At 35.4% G+C, this 25,248-nt stretch overlaps 1 protein-coding gene across 1 annotated transcript in view; it reads left to right on the top strand.

Annotated features, from left to right (window-relative positions):
- The window catches only part of ADAMTS20 (ADAM metallopeptidase with thrombospondin type 1 motif 20), a 209,356-nt gene that overhangs the window by 16,368 nt on the left and 167,740 nt on the right, over window positions 1-25,248 (top strand). The window contains 1 exon segment of the mRNA XM_050749368.1: window positions 1,548-1,707. Coding sequence (XP_050605325.1) covers window positions 1,548-1,707 — 160 coding nt within the window.

The raw sequence follows: 25,248 nt of genomic DNA, 5'->3' as shown, positions 1-25,248 counted from the left end.
ATTGACAACCTTACTGGAATTTGTAGCCTACATTCAAATTTAGCATTTCTTTCATGAAGTAGTTTATAGGTTAATTATAATTAGGTTAATGACAATAAGGATGTAATTTTTTTTCTCACCGAAGTTTGTGGACTCCTCTGACAAAAATCCCTGCAAGCAAGAGTCTTTATATTCTAGGTCTAGCCTAAGTTTTCAAATTTATGCCCTACTTTTGCTTAACATAAACTGAGCTTGCAAAGGTAGGAAATAATAGCTTTCAGGGTTTAACAAGTATTTACTGCTTACCACATGTGCCTAGATCTCAGATCGTCTATTCAGCAGTGGAAATTCAGGGATAGGTCTCTGCTTATTTAAAGACTTCTGTCTAGTGGGGAAGAATAGTTTTAAATAGCAAACAAACATGTGCATGCAACATACAATAAATGTGCTAAAGAAATCAAGCAGATGCAATGTGTTTTTAGGAGTAGGGATGGGTATGTGGTTACCTAGAAAACTGGTCAAAGAAAAACTTTCTGGGTGATTCTTATTTGATCTGAGACTTGAAGGATGAGATGAAGCCAGCCAGACTGGGTGTGATGATGCAGAGGTAGAGATGAAGGGTGGGAAGTAGGGAAACATTTTAGGTAGAGGGACAGCATATAGGAAGCACGATGCCATACCTAGTCCATCCTACATGCACCCAGTTTCTCCCACTTCTGTCGGCACTGTTTCTAATAATCCTTCTAGAGTTTTTTCAGTAGTAACCAGGCAAATAGAAATATTTAGTTTTTGGGTTTCTTCCTTTATTATACAATAGTAGTGAAGTATACATCCTGTTTTGTAGTTTTTTTGTTTTGATGTAATGATATGTATTGGAGTTCTTTCTAAATCACTACACAGAATATTCATTCTTTTTTTTGTTTGTGTGTTTATAACCTCAAGGGATGCCATCACATAGTTGTGCCAAAGTTTATGTAAACAGACTCTATCAATGGACTTTTGAAGTGGTTCCAATATTTTGCTATTAAAAACAATGTTATGGTTAATAACCTTGTAAGTATATGATTTCACACATGCAAATGTATAGTACATGTAGGATAAATTCTCAGAAGGGGAATTGCTGGGTTCCAGGGCCAATACATTGTTAATGTGTTAAACATTGCCAAATTGCTCTGCATCCTGATTGTACTGATTTATATTTTCAACACTAATGTATTAAAGTACCCATTTTCCCACAGATCAAAATAGCACAGGCTTTATTATTTATAGACTATTCTAAACACTTTCTCCATTTTGATGCTTTTGTCTATGCTGTTCTTTGTACCTGGAATGCCTGTCAGTTAGCTTGGCCTGTTGGAATAGTATCCAGTCTTCATGATTTTATACATAGGAGTGGAGAGAGAAAAGTGACCCATGGAAGGGAAACTTTTTTATGCTCAGATGGTGGCTCTTAGTGAACAGACTCCTTGCTGTTTTGCTTCTGTCTGCTCGTTTAACCTGTGGTACTATGTGTTTTTTCTTCTTGGCGACTGTTAGGAAAATTTCATTTTTGTTTCCTTTATTTTCAGACGGGAACATTTAAAGGACATGACGGTGATTATTTCTTAGAACCTATAGTGAAGGCAGATGGGAATGAGTATGAAGATGGTCACAACAAGCCACATCTTATATACAGACAAGAATTAAATAACTCTTTTCTGCAAACTCTGAAGTATTGCAGTGTGTCAGGTAAACTGTGAAATAAAACTTTTTTCAGCTAAATAGTGATACTATTTAAATCTTTTTATAGGTTATAATTTACATATTCCCTTTAGTATTTTATTTATTTTTAATTAATTTTTTAAATTGAGAAATAATAATTGTGTATGTTTAGCATGTACAGCATGTTGGTTTGAAGTATGTATACATTGTGGAATGGTTTAATCAAACTAATTAACATATGCATTAACTCACATCCTTATTTTTCTTTTTTTTTTGTGGTGAGAACACTTAAAACCTACTCTTAGTAGTTTTCAAGAATACAATACACTACATCGTTATTAACTATAGTCACCATGCACAATACAGTGGCCTATTCCTCTTATCTAACTGACATTTTATGCCCTTTGACCAACATCTTTCCTTACCCCCTGCAACTACAGCTCTGGTAACCAGCATTCCACTCTTTACATCTATGAGTTCAACTCTTTTAGATTCCACGTATAAATGAGGTCATGTGATATTTCTTAAATATTGAAGGACATGATCTTTTAAACAATATTTTCACCTGTACAGATGCATTAGAGATTTTTCTGTCTGTAGATAACATTTTTTGTAGTGAACTAAATTTGAATCCCAAAAGTTTTTCAGTATATGAAATTTGTAGCAAATAATCATATAGAAAATTTTTACTTCAATCTGTTAGTCACATTAGTATTATTTAATTTTTTTTCAGCAGGATTTTAGATGAAAAAATAATTCCTGAACCTAAGTAACAGTAAAAACACATTGCTCAATTTTGCATGGTTTAAACTTTATATGAAATGGAAACATATTGTATATAGTTTTCTGTGACTTATCCTTTTTGCTCAGTATTGTTTCTAGGGTTCATCTATTTTGGTGCATGTAGGAACAGTTCATTTATTTTTATTGTTGTACAACATTCCATTGTTTAAGGGTAACACAGTTCATATATCAATTTCCTGTTGAGCTTTTGGGCTGTTTGCTGTTTTTTGGTGTTAGAAGCAATGTTTCTGTGAATATACTTGCCCCCATCTCCTGTTTTTGAGAGTTTCTCCAGGATATATGTATGGATACTAGATAATTCCATATTGTTTTACAAAGTGATTTTTAAATCAGTATTATAGTTTCACCAATCTATGAGAGAGGTATATTTTCATCATTTTTTTTCTGTAAAATTTAGACTACTGAAGATCTACAGTAGATTAGAATCTAAGAAGCATAGATTTCTACAGAGTATATGTGTGGATGGTAAAATACTTACATATTGTATAAAAGTTGTATTTATTAAGAGTTGTGTCCATATAGGTTCACGTATCTTCACTATTCATAGAATGACATGCAATGATATGATGGAGAAAAGGCACCTGCAGTTACCATCAAAGTACAAAATTTAGACAAAAGAGTGGGATTAGCAAGGATTTATTTGAGATCGTAGGTGTCCATAAACTATAGTTCCAAACACTGTGATGCCATCTGTTTTGGGATATAATGATATGTAGGCCTTTGATGGTTTTCCCTGGGAATGCACTTCTTAACCTTTAGAATGGTTCTCACTGGGTCTAAGGCCGTGTTTTAAATCTATTGACATAATAGATGCCTTTCTTATGCTTTTAATATGAGCATAAGGGTTTCATTTTTATGGCTTCAAAGAAAACACAAACGGGTACAGCTTCACAATAGAATTCTGCAGAGGGAGCCTATACTTGTTCTGATCTACGATTCAAGAGCAGCTTGTTTAATGAATTGTTTAGCTTCTTAGGAAGAAAACCACAAAGTAACATTCTGAATACATAAATGTTTCACATAATTTGGAAGGTTTTGCATTCACAAACAAGAATATAATTCAAGGAAAGCTAGGCTTTTTTTTTTGTTAAACTGTTTTATACTAAAGACTTATTAGAAAGCTACAAATAAAAAGCAAATGGAAAGCTATGTGATTTCATTTTCTTTTAATCATAAAATACTTTTTTTAACTATTTATCTAATAAAATGTAAAAGGTAGTATCCTTTTCAATTCTTAAATCACCTCCAATTTTAGGTACAATTAGCATATAGATTTTTAATCACTAATAAAGGCAATTAATTAATGACCTAAAAATTAGCTAATAAATACTCATTTTTTTTAAGTAAAAGTGGAGCGTTGCAAATGCAATTAAAATTATCTAAAGCATTTTTTTTCTCCCTCAGTTCACACATTGTTGTTTAGAAATACTTGGAGGTTTTATATATTCTTTTTAAAAGTTTTAATAGCTTTTGGGGTACTAGTGGTTTTTGGTTACATGGATGAATTATATAGTGGTGAATTCTGATATTTTAGTGCAGTCATCACCCAAGCAGTGTACCTTGTACCTGATATGTAGATTTTTATTCCACACCCACCTCCTACCCTCCCACTTCTGAGTCTCCAAAGTCCATTATATCATCTGTATGCCTTTGCATACTCACAGCGTAGCTCCCACTTATAAGTGAGAACATATGGTATTTGGTTTGTCATTCCTGAATTACTTCACTTAGAATGATGGCCCCCAGCTCCATCCAACTTGCTGCAAAGGACATTATTTCATGCCTTTTTATGGCTGAGTGGTATTCCATGGTGTATATATACCACATTTTCTTTATCCGCATGTTGGTTAGCGGGCACATAGGTTGATTTCATATCTTTGCGACTGTGAATTTGACTGCAATAAACATATATGTGCATGTGTCTTTTTCATATAATGATTTCTTTTCCATTGGGTAGATGTCCAGTCGTCATATTTGCTGGATCAATTGGTGGATCTACTTTTAGTTCTTTAAGGAATCTCCATACAGGTTTCTATAGAGGTTGTACTAATTTATATTCCCACCAGAAGTGTATCAGCATTCCCCTTTCACCACATCCATGCCAACATCTATTGTTTTTTGACTTTTTAATAATGGCCATTCTTACAGGAGCAAGGTAGTATCCCATTGTGGTGTTAATTTGCGTTTCCCTGATGATTAGTGATGTTGAGCACTTTTCCGTATGTTTGACCATTTATATATCTTCTTTTGAGAACTGTCTATTCATGTCCTTTGTCCACTTTTTAATGGAATTATTTGCTTTTTTTCTTGCTGATTTATTTTAGTTTCTTGTAGATTTTGGATACCAGTCTTTTGTCAGATGCATAGTTTGCAAATATTTTCTCCCATTCTCTGGGTTGTCTGTTACTCTGTGATTATTTCTTTTGCTGTGCAGAAGCTTTTGAATTATTCAAGTTCCATTTATTTTTGTTTTTGTCGTGTTTGCTTTTCGGGTCTTAGTCATAAATTCTTTGCCTAGGCTAATGTCCAGAAGAGTTTTCCCTATGGTTTCTTCTAGGATTTTTATGGTTTCAGGTCTTAGATTTAAGACTTTAATCCAACTTGAGTTGATTTTTGTACGAGGTGAGAGATAGGGATCCAGTTTCATTCTTCTACAGGTGGCTATCCAACTCTCCCACCATTCATTAAACAGGGTACCCGTTTTCCAATTTATGTAGTATGCTTTGTCAAAGATCAGTTAGTTGTAAGGATTTGGCTTTATTTGTAGATTCTCTATTCTGTTCCATTGGTCTATGTGCCTACTTTTATACCAGTACCATACTGTTTTGGTTACTATATCCTTGTAGTATAATTTGAAGTTGGATATATATTGCCTCCAGATTTGTTTTTGTTTGTTTGTTTGTTTGTTTTGCTTAGGATTGACTTGGCTATTGAACTCCTTTTTAGTTCCATATGAATTTTAGGATTTTCTCCTAATTCTTTGAAAAATGATTTTGGTATTTTGATAGGAATTGCATTGTATCTGTAGATCGTTTTTGGCAATATGGTCATTTTCAGGATATTTTCCAGTCAATGAGCATGGGATGTATTTCTGTTTGTTTTTTATTCATCTATGCTTTCTTTCAGCAGTGTTTTGTAGTTCCTGTTGAGATCTTTCACCTCCTTGGTTAAGTGTATTTCTAGGTATTTAATTTTATTTTTTGCAGCTATTGTATAAGAGATTGAGTTCTTGATTTGGCTCTCAGCTTGACTGTTTTTGGTGTATAGCAGTACTACTGGTTTGTGTATGTTGATTTTATAATCTGAGACTTTCAAATTCAGTAATTTGTTTATTTTTTATTTTTATTTATTATTTTTTAAAATTTAGATTTCTTTTTTTCACTTTTTTTTTTAATACTTTGTGTTCTAGGGTACATGTGCACAATGTGCAAGTTTGTTACATATGTATACATGTGCCATGTTGGTGTGCTGCACCCATTAACTCGTCATTTACATTAGGTATATCTCCTAATGCCATCCCTCCCCGCTCCCCCGACCCCACAAACAGGCCCCATCACGGTTTGTGATGTTCCCCTTCCTGTGTCCAAGTGTTCTCATTGTTCAATTCCCACCTATGAGTGAGAACATGCGGTGTTTGTTTTTCTGTTCTTGCGATAGTTTGCTGAGAATGATGGTTTCCAGCTGCATCCATGTCCCTACAAAGGACATGAACTCATCCTTTTTTATGGCTGCATAGTATTCCATGGTGTATATGTGCCACATTTTCTTAATCCAGTCTGTCATTGATGGACATTTGGGTTGGTTCCAAGTCTTGAATTTGTTTATTAAATCTAGGAGTCTTTTGGAGTACTGTTTAGTCTTTTCTAGGTATATGATCATATCATTGGTAAAGAGAGATAGTTTCACTTCCTCTTTTCCAATTTGGATGCCTTTATTTCTTTCTCTTGCCTGATCTGCCTAGGATTTCCAGTATTATGTTGAGTAGAAGTGGTAAAAGTGGGCATCCTTGCCTTGTTCCTGTTCTCAGGGGGAATGCTTTCAACTTTTCCCCATTCAGTGTTAAGTTTGCTGTAAGTATGTTAAATGTGGCTTTTATTATTTTGAGGTGTGTTCCTTCTATGCCTAGTTTGTTGAGGGATTTTATCATAAAGAGATGCTGGATATTTTCCAAATCCTTTTTCTACATCTATTGAGATCACATGGTTTTTGTTTCTAATTCTGTTTATGTGATACATTACTTTTATTGACTTGTGTATATTAAACCATCCCTGGATCGTTGTGATGAAACCCACTTGATTATGGTGTATTATCTTTTTGATATCTTTTTGGATTTGGTTAGCTAGGAGTTTGTTGAGGATTTTTGCTTCTATTTTTATCAGGGATATTGGTCTGTATTTTCTTTTTTTGCTATGTCGTTTCCTGGTTTTGGTATCAGAGTGATACTGACTTCATAGGATAATTAGGGAGGATTCTCTGTTTCTCAGTCTTTTGAAATAGTTTTAGTAGGATTGGTACCAGTTCTTCTGTGAATATTTGGTAGAATTCAACTGTGAATCTATCTGGCCCTGGGCTTGTTGTTGTTGTTTGCAATTTTTAAAATTACTGATTCAGTGTTTCTGCATGTTATTGGTCTGTGTAGGGTTTCTATTTCTCCCTGATTTACTCTCGGATGGTTGTATGGTTCCAGGAATTTATCTGTTTTCTCTGGGCTTTCTAGTTTGTGTGCATACAGTTATTCATAGTAATCTTGAATGATATTTGTATTTCTGTAGCATCAGTTGTAATGTCCCTAGTTTCATTTCTAATTGAGCTTATTTGAATCTTCTCTCTTCTTTTCTTGGATAATCTCGCTAATGGTCTATCAAGTTTGTTTATCTTTTCAAAGAACCAGCTTTTTGTTTCATTGATTTCTTTGGTATTGTTTTTGTGGTTTCAATTTCATTCGGTTCTGCTCTGATCTTTGTTATTTATTTTCTTCTGCTAGCTTTGGATTTAGTTTGTTCTTATTTCTCTAGTTCCTTGAGGTGTATATTAGATTGTTAACTTGTGATCTCTCAGACTTTTTGATGTACAAATTTAGTGCAATAAACATTCCTTTTAAAACTACTTTTGCCCTGTCCCAAAAATTTTGATAACTTGTGTCACTATTATCATTCATTTTAAATAGTTTATGAATTTCCATCTTGATTTCATTGTTAACCTAAAAATCATTCAGGAACAGACTGTTTAATTTCCATGTATTTGTGTAGTTTTGGGGGTTCCTTTTGGAGTTGATTTCTTGTTTTACTTCGCTGTGGTCTGAGATGATATTTGATATGATTCCTTTTTTTTTTTTTTGAGATGGAGTCTTACTCTGTCACTCAGGCTGGAGTGCAGTAGCACGATCTTGGATCACTGCAAGCTCTGACTCCCAGGTTCATGCCATTCTCCGGCCTCAGCCTCCCAAGTAGCTGGGACTACAGGCACCCACCACCGTGCCCGACTAATTTCTTTTTGTATTTTTACTGGAGACGGGGTTTCACTGTGTTAGCCAGGATGGTCTCGATCTCCTGACCTCGTGATCCACCTGCCTCGGCCTCCCAAAGTGCTGGGATTACAGGCGTGAGCCACCATGCCCGGCCGATATGATTCCTGTTTTTAAAAATTTATTGAGATTTGTTTTGTGGCCTACCATATGGTCTATCTTAGAAAATGTTCCATGTGCTGATGAGAAGAATGTGTATCCTGCAGTTTTGGAGTAGAATATTCTGTACATATATCTTAGATTCCTTTGTTCTAGAGTGTACTTTAAGCCTAGTGTTTCTATGTTGACTTACTGTCTTGATGATCTGTCTAGTGCTGTCAGTGGAGTATTGAATTCTCCCATTATTATTATGTTGCTGTCTATCTCATTTCTCAGGTCTAGTAGTAATTGTTTTATGAGTCTGGGAGCTCCAGTGTTAGGTGCATATAATTTACGATTGTAATTTCTTCCTGTTAGACTGATCCTTGTATCATTATATAATGACCTTCTTTGACTTTTTTTCTTTTTTCACTGTTGCTGCTTTAAAATCTGTTTTATCTAAGACTACTGCTCACTTTTGGTTTCCATTTGCATTCAATGTATTTTTCCACCTCTTTACCTTGAGTTTATATGAATCCTTAGGTGTTAGGTGACTGTCTTGAAGACAGTAGATGTTTGGTTTGTGATTTGTAAAAATCCATTCTGCCCATCTGTTTCTTTTAAGTGGAGAATTTAGGCCATTTACGTTCAGCCATATTATAGAGATATGAGATACTGTTCCATTCATCATGTTAATTGTTACCTAGATACTTTTTTCGTTGTGTAATTGTTTCATAGGCCCTGTGAGTATTATGCTTTCAAGAGATTTTATTTTGGTGCATATAAAGCTTTTGTTTCAAGATTTAGAACTCCTTTCAGCATTTATTGTAAGGATGGTCTGGTAGTAACAAATTCCTTCAGCATTTGTCTGAAAATGATTTTATTTCCTCTTCATTTATGAAACTTAATTTTGCTGGATACAAAATTGTTAACTGACAATTGTCCTGTTTAAAGAGGCTAAAGCTAAAACCTCAAATCCCTTCTTGCTGGCAAGGTTTCTGCTGAGAAGTCTACTGTTAGTCTGATAGGATTTCCTTTATAGGTTCCCAGATGCTTTTGTCTCATAGCTCTTAGAATTCTTTATTTCATGTTTACTCTAGATAGCCTGATGACTATATGCCCTGATGATGACCTTCTTGCAATAAGTCAGGAGTGCTTTGAGTTTCTTGTATTTAGACATCTAAATCTCTAGTAAGGCCTGGGAAGTTTTCCTCAATTATTTTCTCAAATAAAATTTCAAAAGTTTTTGCTTTCTCTTCTCACTCATAAACACCAATTATTCTTAGGTTTGGCTGTTTTACATAATCCCAGACTTGGATTGTTTAACATAATCTTAGAAGCTTTGTTCATTTCTTTTAATTATTTTTTGCTTCATTTTTGTCAGATTAGATTAATTTGAAAGCCTTGTCTTTGAGTTCTGAAATACTTCCTTGTAATTGTTCTAGTCTGTTGTTGAAAGTTTCCACTGCATTTTGTAATTCCCTGAGCATGTCTTTCATTTCTAGAAGTCTGATAGGATTTCCTTTATAGGTTCCCAGATGCTTTTGGTTGGTTTTTCTTTGATATCTATCTCTGTAGAATTTTTTCCACTCATATCCTGAATTGTTTTTTAAATTTCTTTATGTTCTTTTTCACTTTTCTCTGGTGTCTTCTTGAGTAACTAAATAGTTAACATTTTGAATTCTTTATCTGGCATTTCAAAGATTTTATCTTGATCCGGATCCATTGCTGGATGGCTAGTGTGTTCTTTTGCATGTTTTATAGAGCCTTGTTTTGTCATATTACCAGAATTATTTTTCTGGTTCCTTCTCATTTGGGTAGAATATTTCTTCTAATTATTCTTGAATTTATTTTTGATTTGATTGTGTTTTTTTTAAATTTATTTTTTTCCATCTTAAGGGTGTGACTTTAATGTTTATAGTTTACTGTACTGTAATTAGGCTCTTGTTGCTTTCAGGGGTGAAGCCTCTGTATGAGTTCCTTGACTATAGAGAGTGATAGCTTTCTCAGATGCTGGTTGTGGCAGTGTGCTCAGTGTTTGAACAAGTTCACTGTGTCCTATAGGGTTGGAATGGCAGAGGTCTCTTGAAGCTTATCTTATTCCACCATGGTGTTTACTTAATTTTTTCCCAGAATTTTATTTACTAGGTTGACTATTCAGGCCAGTAAGGGAAGGGCCCATAGGTAAAAACCAGCTGTGGCTACAGTAGGGGAGTAAATGCAATATCCAATGGTGGGCAGAGGACCCATCCTTGACAGATGTGGCTGGGGAAGCTCTCAGTGAAATGCATTGAAGTTTTATCAGACAGAAAGGCCAGAGCCACTTCAGCTCCCCTGCCAGGTCAGCAGGAAAGCTATCCACTTCCCAGACACAATCCTGACCCAGTGTTCCAGCTGTTCAGATTAGGCAGGCAGCTCTTTAATCTGCAGGGATATTGATGTTCCAGGTAGAGAGGAATCTGGACTCTACCTCCCTTGCAAACCTGCACCTGGGGAGTATTCTTCCTCTGGGGATGCAGCCACCCTGAAGAGTTCCAGAAAGGCTGGTTATAGGTGTACTTATGCCAAACTTCCATGGGAAAAGCCTCAGTTGTGACTGCAGTGGTGGATAAGGGGGAAAAGAAATCTCTGTCTTCAAGACCTTTCACAAGCACTAGGGCTACCTGAGGGTTGGGATAGAGCTGCAGACTTTCCCTGCTGAGCCCAATACTGCAACTGTGCCTCTGTTAATATAAACTTGCCACCAGCAGAAAGGTCTGGAACTCAAGACCTGCTCTCTGGGTTCTTTTGTCCCATGGGCTGTTCCCTTGATGTGGTGCATTCCCTCTTCTCCTAGGAGTAGGAATCCCTGAGAACCAGATTACTGGGAATGCCGTTGCACCTTTGAGTCTGGCTGCCAATGGGGCTGCAACACTCTAGGCTAGTGCTGGGGAACATCTGCAGTAAATCCAATGATGTGACCTGTCCTCAAGTCTCCCAGCAGTGGGTACCAGCGCCAGCTCTGATGGGAATGGCGAGGAAGTGACATAGACTGTGAGATTCTTTGGTCGTCGATAGCTTTAATGTGTTGACTTGCTCAAAAGCCAGTTGTGGTAGTAATGAACTGATCTCATTAATTACTGGACTGTTTGGACAGGCTCAGGACCTCCTGATTAGCCAAAGTACTGCAGACTATGGTGATTTCTGCAGTCATGTGCAAGTTCACTCCTTTCTGGACACATGTACTTGGAGATGCTGTAATGGACTGTGTCAGTTGGCATCTAGCCAGGAGGTGGCGCTTGCAGGATAGCACCAGCTACAGTAGCAGTGGTGGGATTTGTGCTTGCCTGAAGTTACCCAGGGGAGGTACTCTGGTTTCTCAGGTGATGTATGGGGCCATAAAGCTCCCCAAAGTGTCTGTCCTTTGTGTTAAGCTACCAGGGTGGTGGTGGGGGGAGGGGGTGCTGGGGCGTGGGCAAAGCCAGCTGGGGGCTGGGTCAGGCAAGTCCTTGCTCTGACTCTCTGAGTGTGGGGCAAGGAACAACCCCTCTAGGGGTCAAGGGGTAGGTCTCTGGTCACTGGGGAGATGGTCTCATGTTCCAGAGGAGAGCATAGCTGCCTCTGCTGCACAGAAGTGTTCACCCAGGGAGTAGGGAGTAGCAGGCAGCAGTAAGCCCCACCCAGCTCCTGTGCACTTGGCAAAGTAGATCTCAAAGCCACATTTTTTCTGCTAGCAGCAGCAAGCTAAATTCTAGGGCATCTAAGCTCAGAACTCAACAGCAGCTTTCAAGCCATATCCCTCCCAAGTTGCCTGCACAGCTGGGGTACCCAACTCCTGCACTCGTTCCATTTGCCCCCTATCTCCACCTGGTTCTGACCAAGAGAGTTCTTCTCCACTTGAGGTTATATCACAAAATTCATTTGGGAGCTTTTTTTAACCTATGACCACTGCCTGAGTTAATTGGCAGACTTCCATGAGGTCCCTTGGGAGACAAAATAAGGAATGGCTTCCGCCGTTCTGCATGAAGACTGGGAATGCATGCAAGACTCTTTCCACTGCCTCTCCTACTTTTATATTCCTTTCCTTAAATCAATTCCAGCTCTGGGTATGGTTAAGGCCTTGCCCTGTGACCTGGATTCCCAGGTTTCCTGGTGGGGGTGTATTTCCTGGAGGCAGTCTCCCCCTCGCACACTCTGGGTACCGAAGGTCTTATATATTCTAATGGATGAACCTTCAGGAGGTTCCCCAGAGAATCCTTTAAATAGGTGGGCCTACAGATTTAGCACATGAGACAAAGTGATTAAATGGAGAAGGAAAAGTGATATCATTTTCTGATACAGTATTTCTGTTGATAGTTTTAATTCATTATGACCCTAATATATTACAATTCATGGTGGTTTCAGCCTTGAACTAAATTGTTTCCCAGGTCAAATCACAACCGGTCTGTGTTCCTCAGGAGACCTCATTAGTTTTGCTTCACTTCCTCTATCACGCACTCTGTCCCTCTCATCTCAGTGTCATGGGTTAGGATGCAAAGGATTTGTAGAGCAATAAAACAGATGACTGGATGGAAGTGAAAACGAAATGTCTTTAGATGGTGACATGTTTTGGCTCTGTGTCCCCACCCAAAGCTCACCTTGGACTATAATCCTCATAATACCTGTGTATCAAGGGCGGGACCAGGTGGGGGTAATTGGATCATGGAAGTGGTTTCTCTTATGCTGTTCTCATGATAATGAGTGGGTCTCATGAGAACTGATGGTTTTGTAAGTGTCTGGCATTTCCTGTTTGCACTTCTCCTTCCTGCTGCCTCGTGATTAAGGTGCCTTGCTTCCCCACTTCACCTTCTGCCATGATTGTAAGTTTCCTGAGCCATGATGCACTGAGTCAATTAAACCTCTTTCTTTTATAAATTACCCAGCCTCAGGTATTTCTTCATAGCAGCGTGAGAGCAAACTAACACAGCTGGGTTTTAAGATGATGTCAGTCAGCTTTAAATTTCTGTGCTTTTCCTGAAAGTTTTCTAAATTTATTTATTCTTATAGTCTTTGAGTACCTAATGTTACAAAATTTATAAAGATTGGTTAGAACAGGGCTCTAGCCAAGAGGGAATGCGGCATTTGTATCTTCTAAGTCCTGCTGTGTGTAGAAAAGAGTAACCCATTTACTATATCAGGAGAGTAAGGTGCAGGTGTGTGTGTAGTCTGGGGAGGCTGGCAAGGTGCACAGAGACTAGTTATGAAAGAACTTTAAGGATTTTATTGCTTATCCCATAGGCATTGGGGAAACAAGAAAAAAATTAAAGCAGAGATATTATAAAAATATTTTAAAACAGATATTATATAATTTGCTTTAAAAAATAGTTGTATTAGTTGCTATGGCAGCTTTTAAAAAATACATAATTTTGGCTTTGAATGATAAGAGACTGAAGGTGGGGAGACTGAATTAAAGAAAAAAGCCACTTTATCAACAGAGGATTTAAGTGTCAAACAAGGAAAGCACACATAAAGAAGTAAATTGAAGATAATTTCCTGAAAACATTTTTATCAACTTTGAAGAGACGTTTATACATTTTTTTTTGTGAGTAAGCTATTTGGAAAATATTTTTGTGAATGCATGAGAACTGCCTTTTTAATAAAATTATGTACAGATTATTTCCCCTTACTTTAAATATAATAATTTAATCAACGTTGGTCTGGAGGAAGTCCAATGTTTTTAGTTTCAGCAGAGGCCAGAGTTTGCTTAGTAAGCGAGTTCTGGCTATGCTACTAACTGGCTTTGAGACCTAAAGATCTCTGGGTCTTACTCAAAGTAGATAATGAATAGTTAATGAATTTAATTGGTTTCCTATCCAACTAAGTGGGAAACTTGCGGGTTTTTACCTTATTAACTTTTTAACCTTACAGCTAAAGGGATCAGGCAGATCCCTACACCAGAAAGGAGTAAGGTGAGGTGTCATGAAGGAACTGAACTGTCCATTGGGCACTGGAATATACCTGCTTCTTGCAAAAGATACTTTGGGAATGTGAGACCAGTATTACCAGATCATTTGTACTTTACAGAGAAGATGAAAATCTAGATATTTTTAAAGTGGAAAAAAACAAAAAGAAACATGAGAGCTGAATTTCATTAGCCATCATTTTGCAATCTTACTTGATTTCTGAAATCCCTACTATTTATAACATTTTATAAATTTGTGAGCAGAGAAGAAGGTGCCATTAATTAATGTAGGGACAGAGGATTTTAAATATGGCCATGACCATGCCCATTATTGTGTACTATAACATGTTAATGATGTTTTAAAGAGTCAGCTTAAGCTTCTAAATCTATGTAGAGATAACTATAGAGACATTATTCTCGTTTCTAACCTTTTACTGGAACTACTCTTTCAAAGATCACTTATAACCTTCTACCTCCCAAAAGCATTATAATCTGTCTTGGTCTTACTGTTACAGTTTTGGGGAACATGTCACACTATCCATCAGCTTATCCTAACTGCATTTTCTTACGTCTTTGGCTTAACTGGCACACTTTGCTTTCAGCTTTGCTTCTTTTCTTTCTTTCTTTCCTCCCACTTCCCTTCCTAGTTGTCATTAGTTTCCCATCTTCTAAGTTAAGCATTTTTTAAAGTGCTCTTCTTGGACCACCATTTTAGACTATGTTTTAATATAGATCATGTATTTTTTCTGCTTTCTTAATTTTAACTATGAATTTAAATGATACATGATGTTAAAACTTTTAACTTAAGTGCTTGTTTTTAGACCAAAACTCAGGTCTATAAACTGCCTGACATGCATGTTTTCTTAGATGTACCAGTGATAGTGTAGATTCAACACAGTTAAGGCTGAAGCCATCCTCTCTCTTTCACCTCTCTCTTCACCTACACCCTCCAAAAGAAGCCTTTTTTTTGGTGCCTAATTTATTTTTTACATTTAAAAACATTTTAACGGAGGTATTAGCAAATATAATAGAGGCCGTGGTAAAAGAACAAGAACTAGAAATAGTGCAAAACTGCCCAGTTTTTTGTTAAATCATTTCTTTTTTGCCATGGCATTTAATAATTTTGTGTATATTCTATCAAACTGGGACTATTTGATGACCACTCTTCAGATTTTTTATTTGGGAGATGGGAAGGCTGCAAGTAGAAAGACCAAGGTGATATTAAGGTTATGACCTTCAAAATCTGATTGTACAACAGCAAATAAGATAAATTTCTGAATTCATTATCTGTCTCTTTTGTATACTGACTACTAACCCTGGAGGAATCAGTGCATAGCATTCAGCTGAAAAGAAAAAATATAGCATAGAGTGAATAAATAAAAAGTTTCTTACCATGGGGTAGGGATGTGCCAGGAGAAGTAATGAGAAGGAAAGCCAGAAGAGTGCAGTGGTAAGACACATACAGGTTTTTCCTGCTCCATATTAGAATATGAGAGTGGAGTTGGACATTGAATAAGTGAAGAAAAAAGTTGATTGCTAAGAGGAGACTCCTTTTCTTGTCCCACATAAGAACTCTGCAAGATGAGGTATCACCCTTGCCCTAGCATGGTTTTTAAAAAAAATTTGTTCATTGATTCATAAAATATTTACTGAATACCTTCCTCACTGTTGCAGGACTATCCTGTGCAAGTGCAGTGAGGGAGGAAAGAAGGTTGTAGGAAATCAGTAGAAAGAATGGTAGTAGGAGGCCTGATCATGTAGTTATGGGTGGCTCCAAGTTGTGGGATCCTAAAAATTAGACAGTTGGAGTGCTCTTTAATAGAAAATTATGAATACATAATTTCTAGAGACCAAAAGTTTAAGGCTTTTTAGGTTCATGGTGAATCCATCTCTACAGTTAGGACATTTTAAGTCACAGTTCTGAATTTGGCTATAATTTTAGCAATGGAAGCCACTGTCAGACATGGAGCATAGTAATGGTATAATCAGTCCACATTGTAAAGATATCACTGAGATGATGTGGGAAAAAAAACTAGGGGAACAAACAAAAGCAAGGAAACCAATAGGAGGTACTGCAGTATACTGCAATAATTGTGTTGAGAAGTGGTGAGGTGCTGAATTAGGGTGGTAACTATGAAGACAGCGAGAGGTGTCCAGATATTGTATATATTTTAATGGTCAAGCTGACAGGTAAGTTGTAGGTGAGGGCTGAGAGTAAGAGAGTTGTCAGATTATTCTTTTTGACAGTATTGTCAATGATATCATTTAAAAAATTTTATTTTCTAATTGCTACGTTTATTCTATATAAAAATGCAGGCATTTAAAAATATTGGCCTTATATTCAGCAACCTTGCTACATTTATGTACTCTAGTGGTTTATTTGTTGATTCTTTTGGATTCTGTACCTTGATAATCATGTAGACAGTTTATTTCTTCCTTTCCAATCTTTCAATATTTTATTTTTCTTGTTTTGTTACATTGGCTAGATTTTCTAGAACTGTCCTTAGAAATAGCAGTAATGAAAATCCTTGCCTCATTGCAAGTTTTAGAATGAAAGTTTTCAACCTTTTCTAATACATACAATGTTTATTGTAGATTTTTCTTAGGTACTCTTTATCTGCTTAGGGAAGTTCTCCCTAAATTTCTAGTTCACTAAGAATTTTTATTATGAATGGATGTTGAATTTTATCAAGTGTTTTCCCTGCATGTACCAAGATGATTATATAGATATATAAATATATATATTTCCTTTTATTAAGTTAATGTGATGAATTTGATTAATTGATTCTCAAATGTCACGTCTACCTTATATTTTTGCCAGTCTTGGTTTGATAATGTTATCTTTAGAATTTTTCATCTATGTTCAAGAGTAAATTTAGTTTGTAATTTTCTTGTGTTGGATAGAAGAAGAGCAAGGAAGATGAGGGCCTGTTGAAGAGAATGATTAAAATAATGGACCATAGGATATAAACTCTGTGAGGACATCATTTTTCTTTTATAAGTTGATACTCATTTATATTTACTCACCAGGTAAAGAAGATAAGCAAAAATAAATAGATTTATAGAGAGCAAGATATACAACTTTTTCTATCTAAAATATTAGATCACTAATCAGCATGTAGTTCCTTTTATAGTTTTCCTTTGGTCTAGCAAACACTTAATTGTAAATGCTTAGTGAAGTCAATTTGAATCTTTGGCTCTAGTAGAGAACTGCTTAGCCACATGATGCTTTGCTTATGAAAAGGAAGCAATAATTCTAATTATCTGCAATTAGAATCTGATTCAGAATCGCACTATTGAGAAGCAGCCCTATTTTTAAAGACATTGACACGTCCGACTGGGCTGCATTCACAGAGTATAAATGCAAGGGAAAACTGCAAAAGGAGGATGGTTCATGTTTTTGGCTGGCCCTAGCATGTGTTCAGTACTTTGTAAAGATCATATGTTGGAGTGAGTTGGACCCATCACCAGGACAGGAAACAAATATACTGTTTCATGTGGAGAGCATTTCAGAATACTGGACCTCAGGACTAATGTTTTCTCCCTTGAAAGAGAGACAGAAAACTGAAGACAGTGGGGTGGTGGGGCGGGGGGCGGGGGGGAACCTCCCTCCCCACTCTGACCTGTCTGTCTGCAACTTCTTTTGTACATATTCAGCTGTATCCAGATACTAGATTTTTCTTGGTGTTAAATAAGATCGACAAAACATTCATTTGAAAAATGGTGAATTATTAAATTCTGGGATGTAGCATAAAATAAAATACCTGCTTGAAAATAAGTGTTCAATCTGTAAATAATTTTAAAGCTTGATTTTTTCCTACTTTTGTCAACATCTAAAAATAGTGAACGGGTTAGTAACAGCTGATAAAAACCATGTGAATAAAATTGATTCCATAATAAACATATTAAGTACTATTAATATATCACATAGAATTTTTGTTTCTAACATTTAGTATTCATTTAGTGACCATCTTTTAATTACATCTCTAAGTTTTTCAACATTAGATTTACTTTGGAAAATATCTTTAATGTTTCTTATTTTACAAAATCTTTTAAGAAAATATAAAAGGTTAGATGGACATTTCATATGATAATTCTGTTGTTTTCAGTCAAAAGCTCTTTCAGAAATTACAGACCCAGGAGGAGTAATTGTAGAGTATTAAAAAAATTTACAAGAGTAGCATTAGAATAAAGAATGAGTTAAAGTGTAAACTTAGCTTATGTCCTGGATATCTGAATTATGACTTTTTAACAAATATCCATCATAAATTACAGAGTTAATAACATAAAAGGAAAAGTTCATACTAATGTTTCATCAAGTTATTTGAAAATGGTGTTGAAAATAGTATTATATCAATACTTGAATTGATGGAGTAAATAGAGAAGTTAAAAATTATAAATGGTTACTTTGAATTACCTTTGTCTTTTGGGAAGTATTTTAGAATTCTTAGTACTTAAAATTATCTCAAATTATTTCTAGAATGATTTTACACACATGGAGCAGATAGTTAGAAATTGTGGTTGATCTAGCTCAGAAACAACCCGTATAAAAATTTGAAAAACAAAAGGGAGTTATTTGTTGTCTGCTGTTAAATCATAGTCAGTGGAGATGGCTTGGAAATGGAGTGCCCTGAAGGCTCATCTGAAAATAGGAAGATAAGATTAATGTAGCAGAATCATGTATTACTGTCAATTTTAATAGCGTTATGGCATATTCTAATTTCAGCAGCCCCACACATTTGCAAGAGTCACTTAGTAGATATCAATATTCAGCATGAATTCTGAACACATGGTTTTTCTTTGAAGAACAAAATGATACATTTCATTTACATGTTCAAATGCTAGAGTATACATTTAATTCACTGATTAAAAGATTTTCAAAAGCAAATCTTTTCAAGAAATAAGAGAGGAAGAGTTTGGAATATCGTATTGTTATATGTATAATCAATCATCCATCTAAATTCTGACATTAGGATCCATTGGTTTATTTTAGTCCGACTTCTTCACTTAGAATTTCTGGTAAATCGCATTTGAAGATGTGGAAATGTGGAAAAGCTTTTTTTTTTTTTTTTTTCTTTGAGATAGAGTCTCACTCTGTCACCAGGCTGGAGTGCAGCAGCAAGATCTTGGCTCGTTGCAACCTCTGCCTCCCTGTTCTCCTGCCTCAGCCTCCTGAGTAACTGGGATTACAGGCATGTACCCCCACACCCAGCTAATTTTTGTAATGTTAGTAGAGATGAAGTTTCCCATGTTGGCAAGGATGGTCTCTATCTTCTGACCTCGTGATCTGCCTGCCTTGGCCTCCCAAAGTGCTGGGATTACAGGCGTGAGCCACCGTGCCTGGCCAGGAAAGCATTTTTTAAAATGAAAAGGGTGAGGCCAGGCATGGGGGCTCATGCCTTTAATACCAGAGCTTTGGGAGGCCGAGGTGGGAAGATTGCTTGAGCCCAGGATTTCGAGACCAGCCTGGTCAATGCAGTAAAATAAATAATAAAAAAAAAAGCAGAGGGCTGCACAAATGTTTCCCTTGTTTTAATGCTCTTAAAGTGTAGAGGTTATGATGCCAAAAGCTGGAAAGAGACAGTAGGTGTGCATGTTCCTTTCCATTAAAAAAAATCTTAAAGGCTTTGAGTTTGTGAATTATCGTGTGCCTGTTTTCAGTTCCTGATGTATGCAGGAATCTTTGATGCAGCTTTTAAGGGAAGTGTGTCTTATACTTCTTTAGAACAAGTCTTATGGGTTGGTTTCTTGAGAATGCGGAAGAATAAAAAATATTTACTCTGTGACACTTGACCAGTGTGCTCCATTGTCCTGTTAGCACACATAGTGGGAGGAGGTAGGATTTTTTGGTATCTGTAGAATTAATGGGGGTAATTTGGGGGTTTCTAGTGCCTTCTTTTTTCCTTTAAGGCCACTAGATGAAAGGACATTATCAGATCTGTCTCAGGTTTTTATTCTAAGTACAGCCAAAAGCCTTTATATCCAAATCTTGGCTCAGTTCTATGCTTCTACAATGCAAGAGGGACCTCTGTAATGCATATTTTTGTGAATATGAGTAGCTAGTCTTTTAGGAATCAACATTTACCAACATGACCCTGGTTACTACATTCTCAACAGTCTTCATATATTACCACATTCAACCTTTAGAAGAGTCATGTGATGTGGAGTTCAGCTGAAATAATTGATACTGAGAAATCTGAATTCATGTCTTTGTTATGCCACTTACTCAGTTGGTGGCTGTTGAAATTTCACCTAATCTGTGTCACATGTCTCTGTGTTTTAAAATGTGCCCCATAATAGTAAGTGATTCAGGGATGCGAAGAAGACTGATGGTGTAATGATTTGTTTCAAGTTTCAGCTGGCCACTGGTAAGTTCATAATCTTCTGCAAATTTATTATTAGTAGTTAGGGCTCCAATTATTAACTCGTGAAACTCTTTGAAAAAAGTACTATGAAATATTTTATAAGCTGCAAGCTATAATTTTAAAGTACTGGTTGAAATTTCTAATAATATTGAGAAATCACAGAGGACTGTAGATTTTCATACACTTTTGTGTTATGAAATACTACTAATTTTTAAAATAAATATATTTCAGGTTTATATTTTATTAGTTATATTACAACAGGCAGTTTAACCTTTCTGTTCCTCATTTTCCTCATATATAATAATAATAACCTCACATATAAAATTATGATGATTATTATCCTCACATAAAATTATTATCCTCATATATAAAATGAGGATATTTTATTTTATTAGTTATATTACAATAAGCAGTTTAACCTTCCTGTTCCTCACTTTCCTCATATATAATAAAAATATTATCATCATATATAAAATTATGATTATTATCCTCATATAAAAATTATCCTCATATATAAAATGAGGATAATAATAGTACTTACATCGTAGGGTTTTTGTTAATGCTAAGTGAGATAACATATATGAAGTGTACTAGTACCTGATATGTAATAAGCACTCAGTATTGTATCTTTATTGTTGTTGATAGTAGTATTAATAAGAAAACGCAATAGTGTGGCAACACAGGGCATATAATAGATCCAGAAAACATTTTAAATCATAAGAAAATGTGAGATTTCACAATACATCTGATATGGTCACACTTTATCTCAAGGACCACCCAGGTATTTGATATGTTGCACATTCAGCAAGTTGTTTAAGATGTTAAGTCTAGAGTAAGCATCATTTGATTTTATGTCCTCATTTAAAAAATGGATGGTTGCATGCTAGTGAAGAAGTGTAAAATGTGTTTCCTCATCTGGTCAAATATAGAGCATTATATGAATTCTAGCCTGTGTACAGACATCAGAATGAATGTTGTACTTAATATTAGGCAAATCAAAGATCACATATCTGTCTTTGAATTGTTCCTATTGTACATCACAATTATTGTTCCTACCCTGAAGATCTGGCCTGATCAACTCTTTTGTCTTGCTCTTCAATATATTCTTTTCCTTCATTTCCCTCTCTCACTGCCTTTCTTCTATTTCCCTCCCCCATTATCCTTCCTTTCTTTATCCTAATCCTTTTTCTTTCTTTCCACGAACATTTACTGAGCACTGATAAAAGGCAGAACATATTGCCTAACAGTGTTCTCAGTCTTTAGGGCATTTATAGCTTGGTGGTGGTGACTGGATTTAGGGGTGGGCTAGTAGGGAGAGGCTTAGACTGTATCTTATGGGCAATGAGGATCCATTATATCTCTTCCTAAATAAGGATGAGATAAGAGGAATGTTTCTAAAAATGAATCTTTTTGGACATAAATGAAGGATGAATGGAAAGGACAAGAGATTGAAGATGGCAGGAACGTTTGGGAGTCTCTGCGTCTAACTTTGTATTCATTATTCTAATGATGTTCTGAGGTGAGAAGGACCTGAATGAGTTTGGAGGCAAGGACCCTGCAGGAGAAGAAATACAAGGAGCATTTTGAAGGAGAAATGGCCAAACTTGGTGACTAGATACAAAGGGTGAAGGAGGGATAGGAGGAGCCCAATGGTAATGTTCAGTTTTGAATATGAGTTATATGTATTGGGAGGCTATTTCTCGCATTAATAGAAAGGGAAACTGTGTGTGGGAGAAGAAAATGATGAATTCAGTTTTGTATGTTTAAATATGAGGTGCCAGTAGGACATCCAAGTAGAATTATGGGATTCTAATTATATTATTATTTAACACTAATTTTCTAGTAGTTTATATTCTTATTATTTTAACCTCCTCCTTGCATTCTAGAATACACCTTGCTGTTATAAGAGATATTCAGTGATTGTAATTTTCAAGTGTTTTATGCTCTAGTGGACAGATTATCATTGTTGCATGATAGTGTGATTTTGTATTTTGGTTTGGTTTAAATTAGTTTTGGGTCATAATACACTGTTATTAATAGAAGACAACATGTTATTTTAACATTTGACTCAATGGGACCTAAATAGAAAGGGATGCATTACAAAGAAATGATGTAATTGAACTGGCCAATGTGCTTTGAATAGTGACCATTTATGTAGGGTATTTGGAAAGGTAATTGTATCAACATTTGTAACACCACTTAGGTATAAATACAAAAAAGTAATGAGATTAAATATTTAGCCAAGAAAATAGTAATATATGCATTTTTTTAAAATAATAATTTAAATTTAAAATTACAATGATAAAATAAGCTCATCGTAATAATTTAAAGGGCACTGAGATGTTAAAGAAAGCATGTAATAATTTTACTGTCTCCCTCTTCTGTCTCACTTATTGTTAAATATTTGGGGTGTATACCTTTTAGGCTCATTAGATACATTTTATGAGTACTTGCATATTTGGAAAAGAGTTTGTTTTTACAAAACTGGGATTAAACTACACACGCCATTTATATTTTTACTTAAAAATGCATTCCGGACATCCTTCCATATCAAAACTTATAGACCTAATTCATTCATTTAACAACTGCATAACATTCCATTATTCAACTATTCCTCTATTGAGGATTATTGTCTTAATTGGTTTCTTATTTTGTCTCCTGGGTTTTTCAGTTATGCAAGCCTTTCATCTACAAAATAAAATCAGAACAATGAAAAAATTTTCTTCTTAATATTCATACTGTTTATTTCATTTTATTTTCTTATTGCTTTGGCTAGTATTACCAAAACAATTTTATATGATAGTGATGAGAGCCAGCATATTGCTTTAATAGCAGTCAGTTTGCTATATTACTATTTACTAAGAACTTACTAATAATATAATACATATTGATGAATATATGACCCAATACAAAATATAGGACCTGGATAACAACCCAAATGCAACCACATAATTTCACTCCCCTCACCCATTTTGTTCACTTGCCCCCCCCTTACCTGAAGCAACCAGCATTCTTAATTCCATGTTTGTCATCTCCTTGCTTTCTTCTTATGTGATGTTATTATACCCATATATGGCATATATTTTTATTTTAGTTTTTAAATTATATTTTAAAAACTATGTTGGATTTAATTTTCTCACTTTCCTTACTTATAGTGACAAGATTTATTAACACTGTTGTGTGTTCAAGTAAGAAATTATAGATTTCTTCTAAATTGTTCAATTACTTTGCCAAAGAGTTGTGTAGAATATTCTTTTATGGTTTATTCCATTGCTGATGAAATTAAACCCCTGAGATCTGTATTGATAACATTGTATTTGTTGTTAAATTTTGATTCTCTTTCCTTTTGTCTTTAAACGTCATTGTCAAGCAGAGGCCTTGTGTCATTCTATTACAAGGATAAATGCACACATATGTTCATTGCAGCACTATTCCCAATAGCAAAGACATGGAATCAACAAATGCCAATCAATGATAGACTGGAAAGGGAAAATGTGGTACATATACACCATGAGCTACTATGCAGCCATAAAAAGGAAAGAGATCATGTCCTTTGCAGGAACATGGGTAGAGTTGGAAGCCATTATCCTCAGCAAACTAACTCAGGAAGAGAAAACCAAACACCTTATGTTCTCACTATTTATAAGTGGGAGTTAAACAATGAGAACACATGGACACAGGGAGGGAAACAACACACTTTGGGGCCTGTCAGGGTCGGGGGAGGGAGAACATCAGGAAAACTAGCTAATGCATGCTGGTCTTAATACCTAGTTAGATAGAATGAATAAAGTCTCGTACAACAAGGTGACTACAGTCAGCAATAATTTATTGTACATTTCAAAATAACTAAAAGAGTATAATTGGATTATTTGCAACACAAGGAAAGGATAAATGCTTGAAATTATTTATACCCCATTTACCCTGATGTTATTGTTATGTAATATATGCCTCTATCAAAATATCTCATGTACCTCATAAATGTATATACCTACTATGTACGCACAAAATATTTTTTAATAGTAAAAAAAATTTTAACTGAAAAAAAAAAAACACTCTGAACCAGGTCCCCAGGATTTGAATCCCAGCCATACTACTGATCAGTTAACATATGGCTAGATTTTGTTTATTAACTGAGTTCCATAAAGTTTTTGTGTTTTGATGGACAAATTCAACCCATTCAGTTTTATCATGATAAATAATCTATTTAGTTTTGTTCCTTTTATTTGTTTTTATTTCTACTTCCATTACCTAGCAAATGTGTATGTGAGTTTCTCAAGCTCTATATGTTGTAGATTCCTCATCTGTAAAATGAGATAAACAATAACACCTATCTTATGTGGTGTTATTAAATGTTTCAATGATAATAATAATAGTCTTTAAAAATTTATGCTTTTTTATTGCAGACTTTTTTTGTGTTCTAATTATCATCTCCTTCGTAGAAACTGTTTCTTTCATCATTTTATTTTATTTTATTTTTTAACTTTTATTTTAAAAGTAAATGTGCCAGTTTGTTATGTAGGTAAATCTGTGTCACAGGCGTTCGTTGAACAGATTTTTCATCACCCAGGTACTAAGCCCGGTACCCAATAGTTATTTTTTTTCTGCTCCTCTCCCTCCTCCCACCCTCCACTCTCAAGTAGGGCCTAGTGTCTGTTGTTCCATTCTCTGTGAACTTGAGTTCTCATCATTTAGCTCCCACTTGTAAGTGAGAACATGCAGTATTTGATTTTCTGTTCCTGCATTAGATTGTTAAGGATAATGGCTTCCAGCTTCATCCATGTCCCCCAAAAGATATCTCGTTCTTTTTTATGGCTGCATAGAATTCCATGGTGTATATATACCACGTTTTCTTTATCCATTCTGTCATTGATGGGCAT

Source organism: Macaca thibetana, chromosome 11 (assembly GCF_024542745.1).
Source record: "Macaca thibetana thibetana isolate TM-01 chromosome 11, ASM2454274v1, whole genome shotgun sequence".
NCBI lineage: Eukaryota > Metazoa > Chordata > Mammalia > Primates > Cercopithecidae > Macaca > Macaca thibetana.
The sequence above is the reverse complement of the archived record's forward strand: the minus strand, read 5'-3'. Positions and strand labels throughout refer to the sequence as shown.